This window comes from Seriola aureovittata, chromosome 7 (assembly GCF_021018895.1).
Source record: "Seriola aureovittata isolate HTS-2021-v1 ecotype China chromosome 7, ASM2101889v1, whole genome shotgun sequence".
NCBI lineage: Eukaryota > Metazoa > Chordata > Actinopteri > Carangiformes > Carangidae > Seriola > Seriola aureovittata.
Genome location: NC_079370.1, coordinates 11530222 through 11550753, shown reverse-complemented (window position 1 = coordinate 11550753; position 20532 = coordinate 11530222). Strand labels below are relative to the sequence as shown.

Below are 20532 nucleotides of genomic sequence, written 5' to 3'. Positions count from 1 at the left end.
CCCCTCTCTTCTTTTTCCCTCCATCTCCTTCTCTTTGGGAGTGCGACGCGCTGCGAATCTCAGAAATAAAAAGCCTGCAGGTAAGACCTCCACACGCTTCTTTTAATGATTATAATTACACCGTGTCACTGTTGTTTTCACTTTGCAGCCTAATGGATCACAGTTCATCCGGTGAAATTTACACGCCACATTGATTTGTTTCACGTTGCCTGCAACTTAGCCCACTACTACGGAATTCACGGAAAAAATAATTATAATAATTCTCAGACTTGTGCCACATCTCTGATTAAATACAGAATCATCATTTTCCCACCTATTTGCGCGGGCCTATAATTAGCGACGGCAACGTCTATTATGCAAATGAAACCCTTATAATAGCTCGTTTGAAGCTCTGCTTGCATCCGCACCGCAGGTGTTGGGACTAAAATATCTGTTGTGTGTGCTGAGATAATACTTTATCCCACAATCAGGAGTTATGTGTGTGAATGTGGATATGTGACCTAATGTGTGATTTGTGTCCCAGTCCACTGAGTTTTCTCTGAACCGGCCGCTTGATGCTAGGCGTCCATTTTCCACCGTGTAGCCTATGCAGGCAGGGTGATATGTGTAGCTTACTCTGTTAATGAATGCACCGCAGTCCGCATCACTATACTTGAGCTTTGCACGCTCTCAGCCCCGTAGCTCTGCGCTTGTATGTGTCTGATCACTGGTCTGCACAGCATCTGCTGCTGGACTCCTCACAGTGCAGGGCCAGCATCTTAGCTTCACGTTGGACCCGGGCCACATCATGTTATCTGATGCGTTATGAGATTCATTTTCTATTCAGCCCACCGTCTCCTCTCACTGGCCGACCTGCGCTCTGTGTTCTGACAGATCCAGAGGCAAAGGGCGCCAAACATCTGGCAGCCCCATCAATCATTCACTTTTCATCACAGCTCAGATCACATCTGGGCTTGAAGGTGGAATGAAATGTCTTGAATTGTAGATGCTATAGGAGTGTTCACTGCAGCACTCAGGAGTTACTGTGTACTGTCAAAAAACAAGGTAGTGAGTTATACCTGTCATCAGTGGGGCTGCAGACCATGACAGGTACAACTCTGAATCTTTTCTCAGAGATGAATTATCTCTGTTGTGGTCATTTGCAGTCTTGGTGACTATAGCACACGTATTTCCCCACTGAGCTGAGCTTTTGATTCAGGTGCTGCATCTCTTTATTACAGGAGAACAGTCTTTCCTTTTCAGTCAGCATAAATGGCCATGAGCACCTGCCCCTTTATGGTTTTGATGCAGATCCACTCGGCTCTCACTTGATGTGGGCAGTGTCACAGGTTTACCGTTGAACCTCTGAATATTTAGATAATCTCACTAATGTGTGAAGTGCCCGTGTCAGAACATGGGCGCTGACTGCCAGATTAATAGTAATTTTTGCACATTCTACTATGATTGAATGCAATTAGTAAACAGCTGATTGTGGATGGCAAACTTAATTAATTGCCATTCCATGCAACTCTGTAGATGCACAGTTTGCACAATAACTCAAGTGTTGACTTTTCATGACTGCATAAATGAAAAGTTTAATGCTACACATTCTTGTACTTTAAAGGACATGTGCAGCTTTGTTATGTGCACTGACAAATCAAATATTTTCCAAACAGTGATGAAAAAGTTTAATTCCTGGAGTCACAGTGCTGCCATTAACTGCTCACCTCTCAGTGAATCTTTCACTGAGGTGTGGTTGCCCCCCCCCCCCCCCCCCCCCCCCCCCCCCCCCCCCGCCATCTGTTGGTCACACCCCCTCAGCCCCTCCTCGTCCCACGTACTAAACATCGTCCTTACTATGTGTGTGATGTGTGAGTGTGGCTTTGATGATCGTTTCCTGTGGATGTTGGAATACTTTCAAAACTCAGCCGGCTCTCAGATCTGCTGTTTACGCTGTAAGGTGACTCATTGCAGTCAATACTGGTGCGTAGCCCACACAGGCTCTAGTTGTGTTTAAGCGCTGGCCAAATCATAATCATCTAATGCACGCGCGGTCCAGAACAATTGGAAAGAATCTATGTAACTTGTTAATGTTTCCACTTGTTTTGGCTCACTGTTTCACTCTCCTTTCATACTGTATTTTGGTTTGGTGGTCAGGTCTCCTCTCACTCTCTGCAATGATCATCACATCTGTCATGTAGCTATTGTTCAATGCTGTTGCTGCAATTTTCTTGATGGTACCAGATATCTCAAGATAATCTCAGGGTCCCATAACAAATGTAATCATCAAAATACCTCCGTTCAATCACATTACTGTGTAACTTATGACCTATGCACCAAAACAAACTCCTGCTTATTTATTTACTTGGTGATAAAGTCTGAACCTGCAATTTTACCTAATTGAATTCAAATTAAACACAGGCTTGCTGCATTTGCAGATTCAGTACACTACATTGTTTATAATTCTAGTGAGCAGAGGCTTTTATCCACAGATTTCTAATTGACTCTTGTCTCAATGGCTGTGACCCGTGCAGCAATTAACCCCCAGCTTTGGTGTTTTTAAGTGCTTTGTGCAAGTTAGCGCACCCTCTGTGATCAGGGCTGTAAGAGTCTGTGACTGAACCGTATCGTTACAGTGATCTATTGTACACTGGCCTGTCTGTGTGCAGAGGCATGCAGCGTAAACATAAAGCAGACACAGCGTTAGCATGTCTGACAGGCAAGCACGCTTACTGGACTGGAGATACACAACATGAGACCTGTGATCACTAGATACAACAGAGTGTAGGTGTGTGTGAGTCTCAGTTATGTAAAATATTGAAGTTCATCAGACCAAACTTCATCAACATTTTTACCATTTACAGGATTTAGGTCAAATAGATTTATGTGGCTGAGATTGCTCATATCTAAGTTGCAAACTTCTAGTTAAGGTGTCGCTCTGTAATATTATGCTAATGGTTAAATAAATGAGTGACACGTCTGTTAACCGGTCTGGTTGTGATGAGGAGAATAGTTTATTGATGGAAAACTGAAGATTGATTTCACAAAAAATCACAAGACTTTGCACATTTATTATTTATCATCCACTCTATTTGCTTATGAAAACCATGAGATGTGATTGAAGGCTCTTGAAAAAGCTAGCAAGTCGACCATGAGTGGAAAGATTCTTTAGACCTATTTGAAAGCGTGATTATGAGTATCACTTTCTTGGTGAGAGATGGATGAGAAGATAGATATCATTGTCAGACATGTACAGAAAATACAAAGCTGGTTAGGTTAGCTTAGCATGAAGACTGGAAATGGGGAAAGTGTAAGCCTGGGTCTGTCCAAAGGTAGAAAAATCTTAGTATTTATATATTTTATTTAGCCCGTACAAAATCAACAGTGTAAAAAAGACAATTTGTGGTTTTACATGGAGTTAGGTGCTAGAACTACTTTTCTTGGCTGGCTGTAGTGACTCCCTGGGGTTACTTTTGGTGATGACAGGACTCCCATGAAGTTACCATGCCCAGCCAAGGAATACAAAGCCAGAGCCAACTGGCAGTTAATGTAGCTTAGCATAAAGACTGAGTGGTAGCAATTTTCTCATCTTTTCTCAGCAGGGAAGCAAATAAATGCATAAGGACAAAATTAAGATTTCCTTGTAAACTGTTGTTTCAATGGTCAAAAATGAACTTCCAAAGCTCAACAATTTTGATAATCGATTAATAATTTGTTGTTTTTCATCAAAAGTACCAAATATTCTCCTGTTTGACTTTCTCATTTGAGAAAATTTGCTGCTTTTCTGTTCTATGTGATAGTAAATTGAAAAGGGTCTTTAGGATTTAAAATTTTGGTCTTAAGACTTCAACCTATGAAACTGTAACAGGCATTTTTCACTGTACATTTACGTTCTATAGACCAAACGATTAATTGATTAATCAAGAAATAATGCAAATAATTGTCAGTTGCAATCCTTATTGAACTGTTGGAATTTGCAGTGGGCATGTTTTTTAAACCTTCAATTAATTTTCTGACATATTGTAGATTAAATTATTAATTAATAATGATGATCATTATTAGTGTCAGCCCTACAGTCTGTATTAAGAGTTACTGTCTTTTTTCCCCTATGTGAATGGCAGGAGAATGAATTAACAACATCTTTCTTTCTGTACAAAAAACATAAATTTCAGGGGCCATGTTGTATTAGGGCTGCTGCTGGAGAGTACATTCCCAGTGAATATGGGTGTTTTTATGCATGTGCATGGTTGCACGTGCGCATGTGTTTAAGCATATGTTCATGAGTTCATGAGCGTCAGGTCATCCAGAGACACTTTATTTTTGGAGCCTCTTAGACCAAGGTGTTACTGTCACTGCCTCCTCAGGCTGTTCTGCTCAGACAGGCAGAGACTTGGTCACATGCAGTCTGAGGATCTTGGTGGACTCTTCACATGAGCTTAATGGCAGTTTTGCTCTGCTTTGAAGTGCCTTTTAAAGATGACCTATTTTATGATTTTATTGTCATCATTTTGACAGTTGTGGGGGTTTGAGGCTGCATATGCGCTTGCATGCCAAAGGTTTGTTTGCGTGTTGATCTTTTTCTGTGCACCTGTGTGTGTGTGTGTGTGTGTGTGTGTGAGTGTGTGTGTGTGTGTGTTTGTGTCGGCATGTGAGTGTGTACAAACGTAAATGTGTCTGTGCCTGCCAGCTGCAGGATCGCAGCAATAAGCTCAGGTGTGTGGCTTTTTTCTCATGATTAAGGAGAGAAATCATCTCGGTCACTGCTCTGAATATTTAGGCATGTTTTCTTAATGTTCACTGCTGGCATCAAGCACTCAGAATAGAATACGCTGCTTGTATTTTTAGAGCTGTCATCACAAGTAGGCCTAGTGCATTTTTTTTCTCTTGGTCAAGCAATCAGCATTAGCTTATGTCATTTCCACTAACTGCAATCCTGATTTTGGTCATTTTCAAACGAGACATATCTCCTCTCCTGGAAATGCAATGCTCAATGTAGTGTGACTTTGTTGTGTATCTACACTGAAAACATTCCCACATGCCCACACAGGACCATTGCCTTTCACATGTGTGGAAAAATTTATTACAAATGTCATCATTTATTCAACAAGCAGTTTGGTAGTTGATTTATGCAATGAATAGCTAATGGAGCAGCTGCTACAAAATTCAAATCTCCTGTGTGATTTATGACTGCATTATTGGAGCCACAACTCAATGGGTGTGCTTATATTTTATACAAGCGAGGTTTTCTGTCATGCTGGGGATGAGTCACGCAGGTAGATCTGATTACAACTGAAGTTTTCTGACAAGTGAGAGCCTGGTCCTGTAATGGTTCCTGCAGCAGCTAGCTCCCAACGTTATGCTCTTGGCCTTTGTTACTGCAGTACATCCTGCTGCAGCTAATTGGCCCAGAGTCCTCTGAGTGTTGCAAACATACTATAAAAGCAACACTATAAGGGTAAGTTCTCTCTTGGAAGCTCGGCATTATGGGAAAAGGAATCATATAGCCTACTTATATGTTTAATCCAGCTATGATCTAAAACTGAAATTACCCAGAATGTCTCACCACTCTAGGCAAATCTATTGTTATTAGGGATTATATGGAAATTACAGGGGTGGTGAAGAAACACTCTGCAGATTTAGCATTGCACTCTTACAACATTGTTGGACTCATGATGAACATTTAAAAAAAAGAATGAAAATCGATGAAGCACAACCAGAGACAACGTCATTTTTATTCCACACATTCTTCGTTATTGTTAAAATCTGGTGCCAACAGTACCTACAATGCAACGCTATCCACCAACTCTTCTGTTAGAGATCAGGCTGTGTTATGCCAGTAGCAGCTAATGTAGCCTTGAGCTAGCCTTATGCAGAGATGAGGAGTGGGCTACAGAGGTTTGGTGAGCTCACTTGGATTTTCAAAATTGTAGTCTTCAGATGCAGCCGACACTTACTCAGCTGCGGTAGACCAGACTGTTCTCGTTTGTGGTTCCCCGATGGTGGAACAAGCTACCAAATGCTATCAGACCAGAATCTCTTGAAGACTCACCTCTTCCGAGAGCACCTCCTCTCCTAACACCTCCAACACCCAAACATGCCTAATGAGCACTTACTGTGCTCTGCTTTACCTGATCTCTTTTCACTTATTGAATAGATGTAGTACTTAGTACTTACACCAAGGTCTCCTACTGCACTGAAGCTTTAGTGTTGTACTTTCTTTTCTCACATTTGCAGAAATACTCCTCAAGACCTGTAAACAGGTGTAAATGTGTAAATTAATAATAAATGTAATGCAAACTCTCTCCTGCACTCCAACAGTTAAAAACGAAATTATAATACCATCGCTATTTCTCCCCCTCACTAATAATTTTCATACAGTCCCCTAGTCTAACCAGTTTATTTAAACTCTCACACTTTCTGTCTTTTTCTTGCCCTCTTGTTCTTTCACGCTCTCTTGGTCCCGTTCCCCCTCGTTCCCTCTTTCTTAATTATTGGTGGAAAATAGAAATTACAGATAATTAAATGACAATTATGATCTCCTACACAGGGGAGTTTCTGCTACGGGGAATAACTTAGTAGGTTACTCTTAAGGTCATTCATTAAATACTGGAGTCAAAGACCGCACACGCACACACACATACACACACACACTCACACACACACACACACACACACACACACACACACACACACACACACACACACACACACACACACTAGATACTGCATTTTTAGGCCTTGGAGATAGTGTAATCCCCTTCTGGACAAGTATTTTCCTCAGGGAGAGGCAGTATGTTGATAGGGTTGGAAGGTCATACAACACACCCAAATATACACACACACACACACACACACACACAAACACACATGCATAATCACATTCACTTGTTTACTTGCACATATGAACCCACAATGTATAAATAAGCTGCACTGTGGTGGTGTCATTTGACAGTTTACATAATAAGGAGCCTGAACGCAGAGATACGAGGCTAACTGTCTAACTGAGGGGAGCTGAGGGGAACATTACTGGGATTCAATAAGATTGGACTAGACCCATCCTCAGATGCACTGGAGAGGAAATGCACACACACACACACACACACACACGCACATAAAAACACACACACACCACACACCGTCTCTCCTTCCATCTCTCCTTCTGTCTCTGAGGCAGCTCTGTTTTGGGTCTCACAATGCAAACAGGATGTAACCTATTTTGATCACGGTGCCATATTGCATCATAAAATATTAACAGACTTGACTGCACTGCATTATGTCTGCTAAATAATGTTTGCTGAATAATGGGTGTTGCTTCATCTGCACATTTTTTTTTAATTTATCAAGAAAAGACACTGTGTATTCATGTGTGTTTTTAAGTGCACGTGTATGTGTGTGTGTCTGGGAGCATCTGTGTCGCAGTGGTCACACACAAATCTATTGATAGAGCATTAGCGCACTGGTCTGTCTGTCTGTCTGTCTGTCTGGGGTTTCAGAGTCAACACTCATACTAGTGACTTGAAATATTCCCCCTCATTTCTGCCTCTTTCTCTCCATTCTCTCTTCTCTGTCCTCTCTCTGCTTTGCTCTCTCCATTTCTTTCTCCCTCTATCTCTTGCCTGCCCCTCTCCTTTTCCCCCCTCGCTCTATGCTGATCCAGACTTTGGAATTCAATGTTGCTATGGTAACAATGTCGGGTTGGTCCTCTCTGCCTCCCCCTCTTGCTCCTCTTATTCAGACTAGATGCAGTACAACTCGCTCTGGAGTCATTCAGTCTTCAGACAGTAACACTGTCACTACTGTAATTACTATCTGTTTTAACACAGTAACAATGTGGTTCTACAAAATGAAAGTAAAGCATCTGTAGTATTGAACGTACAGCTGAGAGAATAACTCGTTGAACCGATTGACAGAAAATGAATCGGTAGAGTCTGTTCGGTGAAGCCTACGTGATTGAAGTCATTTTCGAGCAACAACAATTAGAGTCTACAGTTTTGCTAGCAGCTCTGTGTAGCTATAGTTAGACACGGTGGTGCTTTGAGCTAAATGCTAATGTCAGCATGCCAATATGCTTACAGCGATAATGCTAACATGCTGATATTAAGCAGGCAAAATGTTCACAATCTAATTTAGCATGTTAGCATTTGTTAATTACTACCAAACTCAATGTGCAGCTGGAGCATTTGGCTGTAAATCAAGTATTCGACAGATCATAATTTTTACCTTTTGATGGTGCGAGAGAAAAAGCCACAGGAGATCACCAAAGTGATTAGCCTTCAATTCTTCCTGAGGGGAACATGAATGTGTGTACCAAATTTCACGGCAATCTAGCCAATAGTTATTGAGATGTCTAAGTCCGACATTGTCATCCCTGGAGCCATGTCACTAGCATGTCTAAAAATGCCAAAAAATATCTCAGTAGCAGCATCTCAGTTATCAGTATTTGCTGCTTTCTTTCGTTTTATGGGATATTAAATTGAATATCTTCAGCTTATTGACTTTTGCTTGGACAAAATGAGAACTTTTAATATCGTCTTAGGTGTCAGAGAAGTGTAAAAGGCAATATTCATTATTTTCTAACATTTTTAAACCAAACTGTTTGTTGATTAATTGTGAATTGTGAATGAATTCCTTCAATCTTTCTTTAAACAGGATGGTTCAATGAGAGGAGGTCACTCTCTCTTCTGTGTGCGAACAGAGTGCAGTAAAAGAAAAGGCAAAAAGCCAGAGTTTAGACAAGCATGAAAATTTACAAAACTGCAAATAAAGGGTAAGGTTATTTGCATCTGGCCTGATAATACTTCTGTAACTAAACTAATAAAATGCAATATATCCCTGTCTTTTGCTTTCTCTTATGTGCAGCAGCAGAGCAGTGACCATGGGTTCTCTGGTTCAAGCTTCCTGCTAACAGCAGACGGACGGAGAGCGGGACAACCGTTCAAGCCACAACCTCCACTGACACCACCTTTCCAGTGAGGAAGAAAAAGAGAGGGAGAGAGAAAAAGAGAAAGAGGCAAGAGAGAGATAACAAGTGCAAGAAGGAGAGAGGGGAGCGGGTGAGAACAGTCGATGGATGCTGTCCGGATTGAGGGGACAGCACGTTCTTCACTGACGAGGAAAAGAAAGATTTCAAAATTGAGTCGAAGGATAGAAACTCGCCGTCAGGTAAAGTCTCACTTTATCACACTTTGCACCTTCAGATGTTGCTTTACCCTGTTAAAAACTCTGACAGTATCAGTTCATTCAGTGTGAAAGGGAAACTTTGAGGTTTAACACAAGTAGTAAATATCTACTGTAGCAATTTTAGACCACTGAGGTAAATTAATAGCAACTTAGACAAACGTGGGTCAGGGTGACGAGCTGTCAGTGAACTGTGTGATGTGATTGGTGTGAGAGTGTACATTCACGTTTGTATGTAAAAGGTGCACCCACATTGCCTTCCCAATAAAGACTTTAACAGGTACAAGCTGATCCCATGTTACAGCTGCTTTGTATGTATATGTATATGTGTGTGTGTGTGTGTGTGTGTGTGTGTGTTGTGTGTGTGTGTGTGTGTGTGTGTGTGTGTGTGTGTGTGTGTGTGTGTGTATTCATCTCTAGCCCTTATGATTCTGAGGGGGAGAACGGTGTCAGGGTCATGAATATGGAATAGACCGAGATTGGGAGGGTGTGATCTGTTGTGTTTCACATCAATTCTGTCTTGTTAAGCGAAGTCAGCAGAGTCATCCAACTCTCCTCCAAGGACACATCACAGACCCACTTATGCACCTCCCACATCCGCCTCCTTCTGGCTCTCGTCTTTTCTCTTCAACTCCCTCACCTCTTCCTGCCCCTCATCATCTCACCTGCTTGTTGGCTTTCTTTTTTCTTTTTTTAAATAAACTGTACTTTGTGTATGAATGCAAACACACTCCTGCTTGGTTATCCCAATCTTTCTCATTCTCTGTTTCCACAGTTAACACCTGTTTATTCTCTCTCTTTCTCTTATGCACTCCTAAACATTCACCCTTTTCCTCCTCTCCCTTCTGTCCTTCTGCCTCTATCTTTTCTCTCTGAAGGCATGGTGTGTGAGAAGGGGATCCAGATCCTTCTCACCACCGTGGGGGCATTCGCTGCCTTCGGCCTGATGACGGTGGCAATAGGGACGGACTACTGGCTGTACTCCCGCGCCCTCATCTGCAACAGCACAGCCAACATCACCCAGGATGATCCCCACAACAAGGACAAGAAGGACCCTGGGGCGCTCACCCACTCTGGACTGTGGAGGATATGCTGCCTGGAAGGTAGAAAAGAGGCTGTGGGAAACATCTTGGGTCTGTTGTTGGGATTTGGACTGTTGGAGATGCACGTTGGAACAAGTTTGCTTTGGTTGATGTTGCTCATTTCAGTTTAGTGTGTGAAGTAAAGTTTGGCATAGGGCAATAAGGCTCTGTCAACATTCTAGCCATTTAGCCCTTAAAGTAGATCCAAATGTTGTCAGACTAGATCTTCTTGCCTTCAGGACAGAGAGTAAGATTGAAGTTAAGCGGGAGAAACTGGATATTGGATAAGTGTTCTTTCAAATCGTATTCATCTTATTTCAGGCAACAGAGAATAGAGTTGTGGAGTGGGAGGGCATTTCACATGAAATTACACAACTCACAGTTGGAGCATTTCCATGCCCCAGATGTGCTCCAAAGGCCCACAAACATCATTCACATCATCACAGTCGGACTGGGAAAGAAATTCAGCCTTGGACTTATCTGCTGAGACCGGCCTCACGAATGACACTGACGGAGCTGGTAAAAACTTTATGGATGTTTTGACAGTCCACCAGCCTACCAGGGATTTGAGCCGGTAGTCCCCACGACTGGTATGCCTGTGCTCTGGTCTTATCTCTTTCTTTGTCTGAGGCGTGCACAAGAACTTACATGCACACGTACAGACCGGATACCAAAACAAAGAACAGAGAAACTCAGATTACAACACATACACAGGGGGTGTAACTTCATTCCCTGCTCAGGATGCCATTACTCCACTATATCTTTGCATAGAAAATGAATGTTTACTGCTTGAAGTTTCTATGATAAGTAAAACTGAGGAAATCAAGAAATTTTTGGAATGGGAAATCAGAGTGGTGAAAAATACTTACAGAGCCAACAGCTCCTCCCACTTCACAACTAGATGGACTGTATTTCCCTTGGAGAGTAATTCAGACTGAGCTGTGAGGGTTTGGATGTGTGTGATTTGAAGTGATGCTCAGAGGAGGACGAGAGCAGCTGGACCCTTTATCTACTGCTATGTAGACAGCAGATGTATTTATTAAATCACTGTATACAGATCATTGAAACATGAAGGCGTTCATTACAGCGCAATATATAATATAAAGGTTTCTGTACTTAGACTTTGTTATCATTACAAACTCTTGTCTTTCTGAATCTGCTGTGAAAAGTATTTGACCAGTTAATCGGGTTGGTTGAGATAGTGATGAATCTAACTTAACGTATCAGCTCCAACTGAACTGAAGTCATTGCTGTAAAAACCTTGTATCTCTTTTTTCATTGTTTGCTCAGCCAAGCAGGATCAGTGTAAATAGTTAGAAAACAAATGCTGAAGTTCAGTAGTGTCAGTCTTTCACTTGACTTTAGGAAACTGCAGCACTGCTGTAAAACCAGTAATCATTATTTGCATCAACATATGCACATTCCTTTTGGTATCTGTTAGACCGTGCCATAGTGGCAAAAAAAAAAAAAAAACAGTTTTGCATAATTGCAGTAAAATTAGATAATTCTGGAGCGTAACGTTCACTCAAAATAATCATTAATCATTGTCTTCGGTTCAGGCTGCAGTAATTTCCTTAAAGTGCTGAAACTAAAGGCCCACATTAACCCATCAACTTCCCATTCCAAGTGGCAGAAGATACAGAAACTGGCAGTGGCCATCTCTCGATCTTCAATTTTGTCACTGCAACACAAGCTGCTAATTCATTATACATTACACTGACTGGCTGACACTCAACAGTAAAGGCTGGGCTGGAGTGAAGCAGCTACAGCCAAAGAGGTGTGAGTTAGCGAGCTGAGCCTTTGCTCACATAGAAACTGAGGTAAAGGGTCTTCTGTCTCCAGGAAAAACTCCTGGCTCTCCTTATACAGCATCCGCGGCCCATCCTGTGCTTGGTCATTGTACAAAGCTAATTTGTCCTCATCTCTAAGCTTCCTGATAGCAAAGCAGCCAATTAGAGATAAGCTCTAGCCCTTGCAGCTCTTCTGCAGTGCACCCCCACCCACTCCCTCCATTGCCTCACTCTTTCAGTTTCTCCACTTGCTATCCCTCTGTATCACTCCCCCAAACATTTCATTTCATCTTTCACTGGTTTCTCCTCTTCTTCCCCTCCTCGTCGTTTTCTTTCTTTCTCTTTCAGTCTTTTCTCTCACATTGTGGTGCAGTAAAGCAGACAGTGTCTTGGCATGGCTTAGAGGTCAAGTATCCTTGATGTCTGTGGAGTGTTCAGCCAAGATAGATGCTCAGTAGTCGTGCAGTGATGCAGTGAGGTGTAGCTGGAGTGGAAATGCAGGACATGCTAGCTCTAAAAGATTTATGCCCGCGGGTGGGTGGCACATTATGCTGTGGATAGAGATGTGTCCTGTTGTCCTCTCCAGAGCATCTGCAGGTTTATTGAAGGTGGGGTTACCCTGACTTTCATGCCAATAATTATTTTTATTTTATTTTTAGGATTTTTGTTCATGTAGCACAGAAATTTGTGAGATGATGTTAGAGCTTTCATTCAAGTCATTCAGGGAATAAGGAATCAGTCCTCCAGTGTACTGTACTCACCTGCTGTACCTCAAAATTGTGCTTGAGTTTTTCCATTTTATGCTCCTTAAATATTATATTTTCTACTCCACTGTATTTATCTAACAGCTAAATTAGTATTTTCCATATAAAATATTGACAGACTTTTTAGAAATTTTTTATATATTAAACCATTTTTTATATATTTGGTGACGGCCCCTTGCTGTTTGACCAAAGACTGATTTACCGGTTAAACTTCTTGGATAATATCATCTAATTGTTGTGTAATGTCTGAGGTTCAAAGAGGTAAAACGGTCAAATTTTTCCCAAAAACCAAAAATATTAGAAAAATATTTTTAAAAAATGAATTTAAATTTGCATAGATAAACTTTGTTTTGTCTTCTTTCCAACTCCAATAAACATCTCAGGAACCTTAGATTTATACTGTGACCCTTTGGGGGGGCATGACCCCTAGGTTAAATTACCTGATTGCATATAAAGTAAAATGCACTTTATGCATTGGTGCATCACACTAACAATCTAAACGTCAGATATAATATATATCAGTCACAGGGGCCAGAAAGAAATATGGTATTTTTTTCTGGCCCCTGCAGAAAAACTTTTTTCTGCAGAACTAATACTTTTACTTGATAATTTAGCTGATAGTACATCTGGTCTTTCATTTGAATAGGATTAGGAATGCAGAACCTTTACTTATACAGCAGAGTATTTTTACATTGTTGCATTGGTAATTTTACTTAAATACCTCTTTCACCACTGGGGTCCTGCATTTAACATATGCTAACTTACACTAATGTTTTTAAACAAGTTCCTTGAAGCAGCATTCGCGTGGGCATGTTTCACCTGAAACAGTCTGAAGTACGTTGAGCTCTGTCTGAGGCTGCTAACACTGATCTGTGTGGCTCAACTGATGTCCCACCCCTTTGTACCTCCATCTGTTTCTTTACAGACCAACCTGTGGAAATATAAGAGCTGTGAGAAAGAGACCAGCTCATCCCACATCTGTCAGTTTCTCCCTCCGTCTGTGTCTCTTCATTCCATCACTCCATCTTTCTCACAATCCATCCATCAGCAACAGTGGTGTGCTGTCATCATCGTGCGTGCATCCCTCCGTTCGTCTGTCTGTCTACATGCAAGACCCCAGCGGGTACTTATCTGTCTGCCTGTGTGTCTGCATACTTGTATGTATTTACATGTGTGTATGTGATGTTACTAACTTCCATTTCCTAGAAGAACCATTAACTCGTGTGATGTTCTTTATCAGTATGTTGAAGTTTATCATCAGGCACATACTGTACGCTTGGAGTAAAAGAAGGATTTTCTAGCACAGATATGACTGTGTTGAGGTGTCCATCAGTTTGTCTCTCAGGAGGATATTTGCTGTTCTCTTTTCTTAAGGCTGCAGTTATGAGTTCTTGTCTTTTGTTGTGTCTGGTCACCGCTGTTTCTCCTCTTATATCCCAGGAGTGAAGAGAGGAGTGTGTTCTCAGATCAACCACTTCCCAGAGGATGCAGACTTTGACCATGATGGGGCAGAGTACGTCCTACGTAAGTCGATAGCAGCATTACAAGGCGTGGATGATGAGAGAGAGGGGAGCTTTGCTAAGAAGCAGAGAAATGAAGAGAAAATAAGCCTAAACCTGCTCTCCATAACCTGTTAAGCTTGGTGTTTTTATTGCTCATTCCTCAGACGATAATCTCAGCAAGAAATAAACATGTGAGCGTGTGCACAGAAAGTCATGGGAGATGGGGGTGCCCTAGTTCATACTCAGTGCCCTGCAGTGGTATCTTTCTGCTCCATGATATGCTACACGTGTGCCCGTGCATACATAAGGAAAAGCTTGTGTTCTGTTTACAATGTTGCAGAGACATTTTGCTGGCATTTAGGTGGCATTTTCTCTCCCGTGGCCTAGTTGTCCTAGATGAGAGAGGAGTGTTAATGTGTGTGTGTGTGTGTGTGTGTGTGTTCACTTGTGCATGTGTGTGCATGGTTGGCAGACTTCCTGAAAGCACTGAAGGCCACATGGGAAGGGTTTGATTCAATCGTGTGCCTAGAACTAAGTAATTAATTTCCTCACCAAGTATTATGTGAATGGAGCAGCTTTAACTATTTTTATTCTCTTTGTGGCTATTATTCAGACTCTTGCCTCCTTGCCTAGGTTCCAAACCTGGGTTAGATAGTATAAGTTAGCTGTTTTGTGATTGTTGTGCAGTTTAATACTACAGTTAACATTCCTTGAGCAGCTGTGTTTTCAAAAATACAACAGAGAAACAACTGGTGTATGTTTTTTAAAGCGTAGCCAAACCAATTTTAATAGAGAAGACGGTCAAATATATTTGCAACCACAATCTGATGCTGCAGCGGCCACAGTAGTTTCCAGACAGCAGCAGCGGTAATAGCAGTTGTTGAAGAAAAAGATTGTTGTCTTGTTTGTCGGTGCATTTTTGATAAATATATTTTGTTTCCTGTGACTGCCTCACAATAAAAGCCACCCTATTTTGCAAGTTGAATCTTCCAGCAGTAGGAATCAGTAGTAGTCTGCATTAGAAGTAACTCACAGCTCTGACAGGGTGAGGGAGTGAAGGAGAGAGAACAGTGACAAGATAAAATGAGAAACAATAACACTGCATTACTTCCAAGAATAATTGACTTATAACTCTAAGACAAGTCAGATATTGTCACAGAGGTCCCATGACATTTTACACGCATTTATACTCCTTTTTCTTTCTAGTTTTTGCTGTTTACCGTTTACTCTGTCCTCTGTTTAGGGGTAGTCAGGGCTTCCAACATCTTCCCGATCCTCAGTGCCATCCTGCTGCTGATGGGAGGGGTGTGCATTGCTGCTAGTCGTTTCTATAAGAGCAAAAGGAACATCATCCTTGGGGCAGGAATCCTCTTTGTGGCTGCAGGTATGTGCATCTTGTGTATAAATACATGTGCTTGCTTGTGTGCAGGTCTGTCTGCATGTGTGAGTGGTGGTCTGGAGAACATCATGTGCCATAACAGTTTTTATGCTTTGTTTTGAAGTGTCCAGTTATGTTTAGACTGTTCTGTCAATTTAATAGAGTTTTTTACATTCGCCATCCCGTCCATATCGTGCCAGTTGTCTTTACGGAGAATGTCACAAATCATTATGTCAAACAAATGTTTCATTAGCACTGTAAGCTGGTCTTTCTGGGTCTGTTTAGCTCCTTTGTAAATACCATTTTTCTTTGCTCTCCCAGGTCTGAGTAACATAATTGGTGTGATCGTGTACATCTCGGCTGCACTGGGGGACATCTCTCCTAAGAAGGACGAGGATAAGAAGTGGCAGTACTCCTACGGTTGGTCCTTTTACTTTGGAGGCCTGTCGTTCATCATGGCCGAGATGGTTGGGGTGCTGGCCGTCAACATCTACATCGAGAAGAACAAGGAGCTGCGCTGTCGCTCGCGCACCGACATTTTCAAGAGCACCACACACGCCATGCTCCGCCTGCCCAGCTACCGTTTCCGCCGCAGATCCCGCTCCTCATCCCGTTCCACTGACCCCTCCCGCTCCCGAGACCCCTCACCTGTAGGGGGAGGTGGGGGCAAGAACTTTGGCCTGCCCCCTTCTGCGCTGCTTTCCCAGGGCCCCATCTCAGTGTCCACTTTACCTAACCCCCACTCTCGCTCCCACACGGCCCTGGCTGGAGGCGACATCTCCCTCTACACTTTGTCCCGTGACCCCAAACTGGGGGGTTTGCCGCCCATGTATGGAACGGTGGACAGGGCCACGCTCTACCAGCTCCACAACTGCTTCCCAAAGGATGGCGGTGGAGGGGGAGTGATGATGAGCGGTACACTTCCGTCGCTTAAGTCCCACAATCCTTCAAATTCTTCCAACTCAAATGCGCCGATGCCCAACTCTGTGGGCTCCGGTCCTCCACCCTTCACCTCATCCACAGTAGACAGGGAGCGAGGGATGGGGACTCTGGACAGGCTGAAAGGAGACAGGGAGAGCAACTCTAACACCCTCAATAGGAAGACAACACCTGTGTAGAAAGAGGGTATGATAGGGGGAGGCGAGGAGTAAGGGAGAGAAGAGAGAGGATGGGTAGTGGTGAAAGAGGACAGATAGAGAGGAGCACTGTGTTTGTGTGGCTCAACAGGAAATAGACAGACAGACAAACGAAACGGTATATCTCTCCCTCCATGTTCACTGTTATTTAGTCTACTCAATCTCACTGAGAACAAAAAGAAGAAGAGTAATAACAGAGTGATAATAACAACAACAATGAACTTTCACAATAAAACTATTTTGATATTTTAATGTGCTAGAAATGATTTATTTTGTTAATGATCAAACGCAATTAACCTTGGGCTATTATGAAAATGTTTCACATATTTTTTTGTGCAATATTACTGCTAATTTAACCAGATCATTATTAATGTAAAATTGTTGTTGTGATTATTCTTAGCGTTATTACAGGCTAGCTATATTTGCAAACACTATAGTTTGGAATGAAATCTTAATTTTCGTGTTTTGTTTTTTGTTTTTTTCACTTTAATTTCAGATCTTGACAACTTTTACTGTGAATTTCTTCCATGCACAGCCACTGTGACTGTCAGTGAGCTGTGTGTAACTGTGTCAAGCATGAGTGTGCACAATATGTGGGAGAATGAGAGCCTGTATTATTTTTTTTAACCCTCATATTATATAATTTTCATTTATAACATGAAGTCAGATGTGAATACTGTAAATTGTCTTCCAATATTGATACAGAAAGAAATGCAACAATAATGTGAGTGACTGAGATGACTGACCAACTTCATTGTTATTATGAGTCTGAGTTTTCTATGGGCCTCTGTTAGTCTTATTTCCATTCTAATCAGTGTTAACAGTAGTACTTGTAGCTATAGTCGTGTTGAAGATGTTTGTTCTTGGGCATTAACAGAAACCTCTGGCTGGAGGAAGCAGAAAAAAGAGACATAGAATAATACATTTGTACAGAATCAGGTAAAGATTGCTGCCTGAGCAGAAAAACAAAAAACCTAATCATTTTTTTCTATGAAGAGTCCCAAAGTGACACATGCAACTCATCATTTTCAGTGGCAAAAAATACAATATGTATATGTGGGTTGAGAGGGTTAAAAAAAAAAAAAAAAAAACACTATAGAGAAAACCTTTTGAAAAGATACCTGTATATTGTAATTTACGCATACATATATTTGTAAAGTCTATAGATACGTTTTTCGGGACCACTGTTCAGACTGGGTATGCATTCTGGGCAGGGTTGGCTCAAGTGTTTCGTTCCTGGTGCCCTCCCTGGACTCTTGCTGGGTGGTTTCATCCGCCCATCTTACGGCACCCCTCTTGGCCGCTCCCTTGCCCTTATTTGGTCACATGAGCAGTGTTTCCCCATACTTTGTCACATGACCAATAACAGATTCACCGCACAGACGATCCCTTAACCTCCCCAAAGATTCTTTTCACTGTGCTTCCCCTGTGACTGCTGACTGCTGAGTCTGAACTCTGACCTGTTCTGTTTATATTGATGAGAATGTAAAGACATGTAATCCCACTACCCACCCCACCCACCACCCACCACCCCCTTTCCCAACTCTCACTTCTAAACTGTCCCGGGTGACTGCAGATCTGGGTTGAAACCATGAACACACCTGCTACATGACATAATGAAGAAACAAAAACAACAACCAGACGCTTCCAGATTCTATACGTTTTCATTTCTTTGATTTCATTTCAGAAAAAGAAAAATGTGATAAAACTGCACACAGATAGCATTTATGTGGGCAATATGAATAGTATGTAGTTGAGAATAGATATATCTAGACAAATGATTATGGTTTATCTAAATGTGTGATAAACTTAAACACTGTACTGCACGAAGTTTATAAAAAAAAAAACAATAACAGACATATTCACAGACTGCTGTCTTTTGTTTCTTTTTTGCTTTTTTGGTATGAAGTACAGCCTGAGCCTATAGCTGTGTTTTGAGTATCCCTCAAGATTATCTGTTGACAGACTACAACAGCTGTGGTAGAAGTATTTAGATCCTTTACTAAGTCAATGTAGCAATGACACACTTTAAAAATACTCCAGTACAAATAGAAAAATCCTGCACTGAAAAAGTTAAACCAAAGTCTTCCTTCACTCAAAAATGGGTTTTGCTTATTACCTCCTTCACCTGGTCAGAGTTTGACACTACAAGGTTATTTTCATATTCATCTGCTGAAGGGGGGAAATGTTCTCTTTGCTCAGTTTTAGAGTTAAATCTCAGTTTAACATGTGCACATACGCACAAGATGATAGTAATTAGTGTAAATAGCTGCCAAATAAGTGTCAAATAAGTACAATATTTGCCACAGAAATGTAGTGGAGTGGAAGTATAAAGTAGGCTGTATTGAAAATACTCAAATGTCATGAACTTCAAAATAGTATGGAAGTACAGTACCTGAGTAAATGTACTTAGTTACTCTCCACTGCTGAGCTATAAAACACACACACACACTGGTGAGCAAACATTTCTCTTAGTAATTACTCAAGTTCAAGGTCCCTTGGCTAATCTTTGGCATGCTGTGATCCTAAACAGACTTCAACCTTCTCTGTCACACCTGAGGCTCATAAAACTTGCTAATATATGGATAGTGGCAGATGGGTGGTGTTTGCCAAACAGGATAATGAGAAAAGCAACTGAAAGTTAATTCAGTGTGCTTTTCTGTGACCACTGCCCTTCCTGAGTACAGTTTGTTTTTTCTCTGATGGGCCCATCTGGTACCTCATGCATAATTTTGCATGAACAATTATAAAGTACAGTCATGCTTTGGTCACTTCATCCCACTGGGCAGGTTTTGCTTGACCTCAGAGGGATCATCACTGGAAGGACGAGTGGGGAATGTGGGAATCTTTCCAGGGAGGATCGAACTGAAAGAGTACCCTCAGAGACAAGAGATGATACAGATGCATAAGGGCAACAGGAAGGCGGTGTCACATCCTTGACAAGGAGCCTGAGATTCCTAGCAGTGCTCCTGGACCTTGAAGATTAGTTATCTGCAGTGCCCTTCCCTGCTATTATCATACCTTCTGCAATCTAGTTACATTCACAGTGATGCAGCGATGAGAGGTTCAAGGAGGAACGATGAGAGGCTGCCAAAGCAAACTCATGTCATTCACTACCCAGGCACCATTCCTTATCACAGCTATGGGTTATACATCTTAAAATATATGGTCATTAATATTTTTGGCAACATATCAATCATAACAGCTTCGGTTTTTCTGTTTTGTGAGCTTCAACTTTCAATCTACAGGTCCTCTGTCAAGAATTCCTGGAAGCCCATTTCCATTTGCAAACATGCAACTAGTGTCTGCACACCACTTGTCACACAGTCTCAGTAGAACTATTAACAGCTATATATACAACCAGGATAGTGTGTCATGTGGATTCAGTTTCTGCCCACTGGGAGTTAGCAGCCTGTTTGTGTGTGTAAAGGTGATCATGTAAGTGAATGTGACTGTACGGATGCCTCTCAACTCTCCAGTGGGCCGGCTGTGAGGACAGTGATTGGGACATTTCTAAATTGATCAATTGTCTGTGTGTGGGACTGAGGGGTGGAGGAGTAGTGACCCTGGCTTCCCCTGGAGACAACAGGAGACACACTCTGAGGTCAAGGTTGGGGGGGGGGGGGGGGGGGGGGGGGGGCACAGAGGTATGAGGATAGGCCAGCGGGGGGTCCATCGTTGAAATTCAAGGGTAAGGTTTCCTAACCTCTGCGGTGAAATGCAT

At 41.9% G+C, this 20532-nt stretch overlaps 1 protein-coding gene across 3 annotated transcripts in view; it reads left to right on the top strand.

Moving 5' to 3' along the window:
• cacng8b (calcium channel, voltage-dependent, gamma subunit 8b) overlaps positions 1 to 18677 on the top strand; it is an 18925-nt gene extending 248 nt beyond the window's left edge. The window contains exons 1-7 of one of the 3 annotated variants that reach the window (XM_056380304.1): positions 1 to 80; positions 8629 to 8746; positions 8839 to 9141; positions 10035 to 10259; positions 14233 to 14316; positions 15538 to 15678; positions 15994 to 18677. The exon at positions 1 to 80 is cut by the window's left edge and continues 248 nt beyond it. In XM_056380304.1, the coding sequence (XP_056236279.1) occupies positions 10037 to 10259; positions 14233 to 14316; positions 15538 to 15678; positions 15994 to 16790 (1245 nt within the window). In that variant the 5' untranslated portion in view covers positions 1 to 80; positions 8629 to 8746; positions 8839 to 9141; positions 10035 to 10036 and the 3' untranslated portion in view covers positions 16791 to 18677. The remainder of the gene's footprint in view (positions 81 to 8628; positions 8747 to 8838; positions 9142 to 10034; positions 10260 to 14232; positions 14317 to 15537; positions 15679 to 15993) is intronic. The other 2 variants (XM_056380306.1, XM_056380303.1) reach the window with 2 other exon arrangements.
• The last annotated feature ends 1855 nt before the right edge of the window (positions 18678 to 20532 follow it).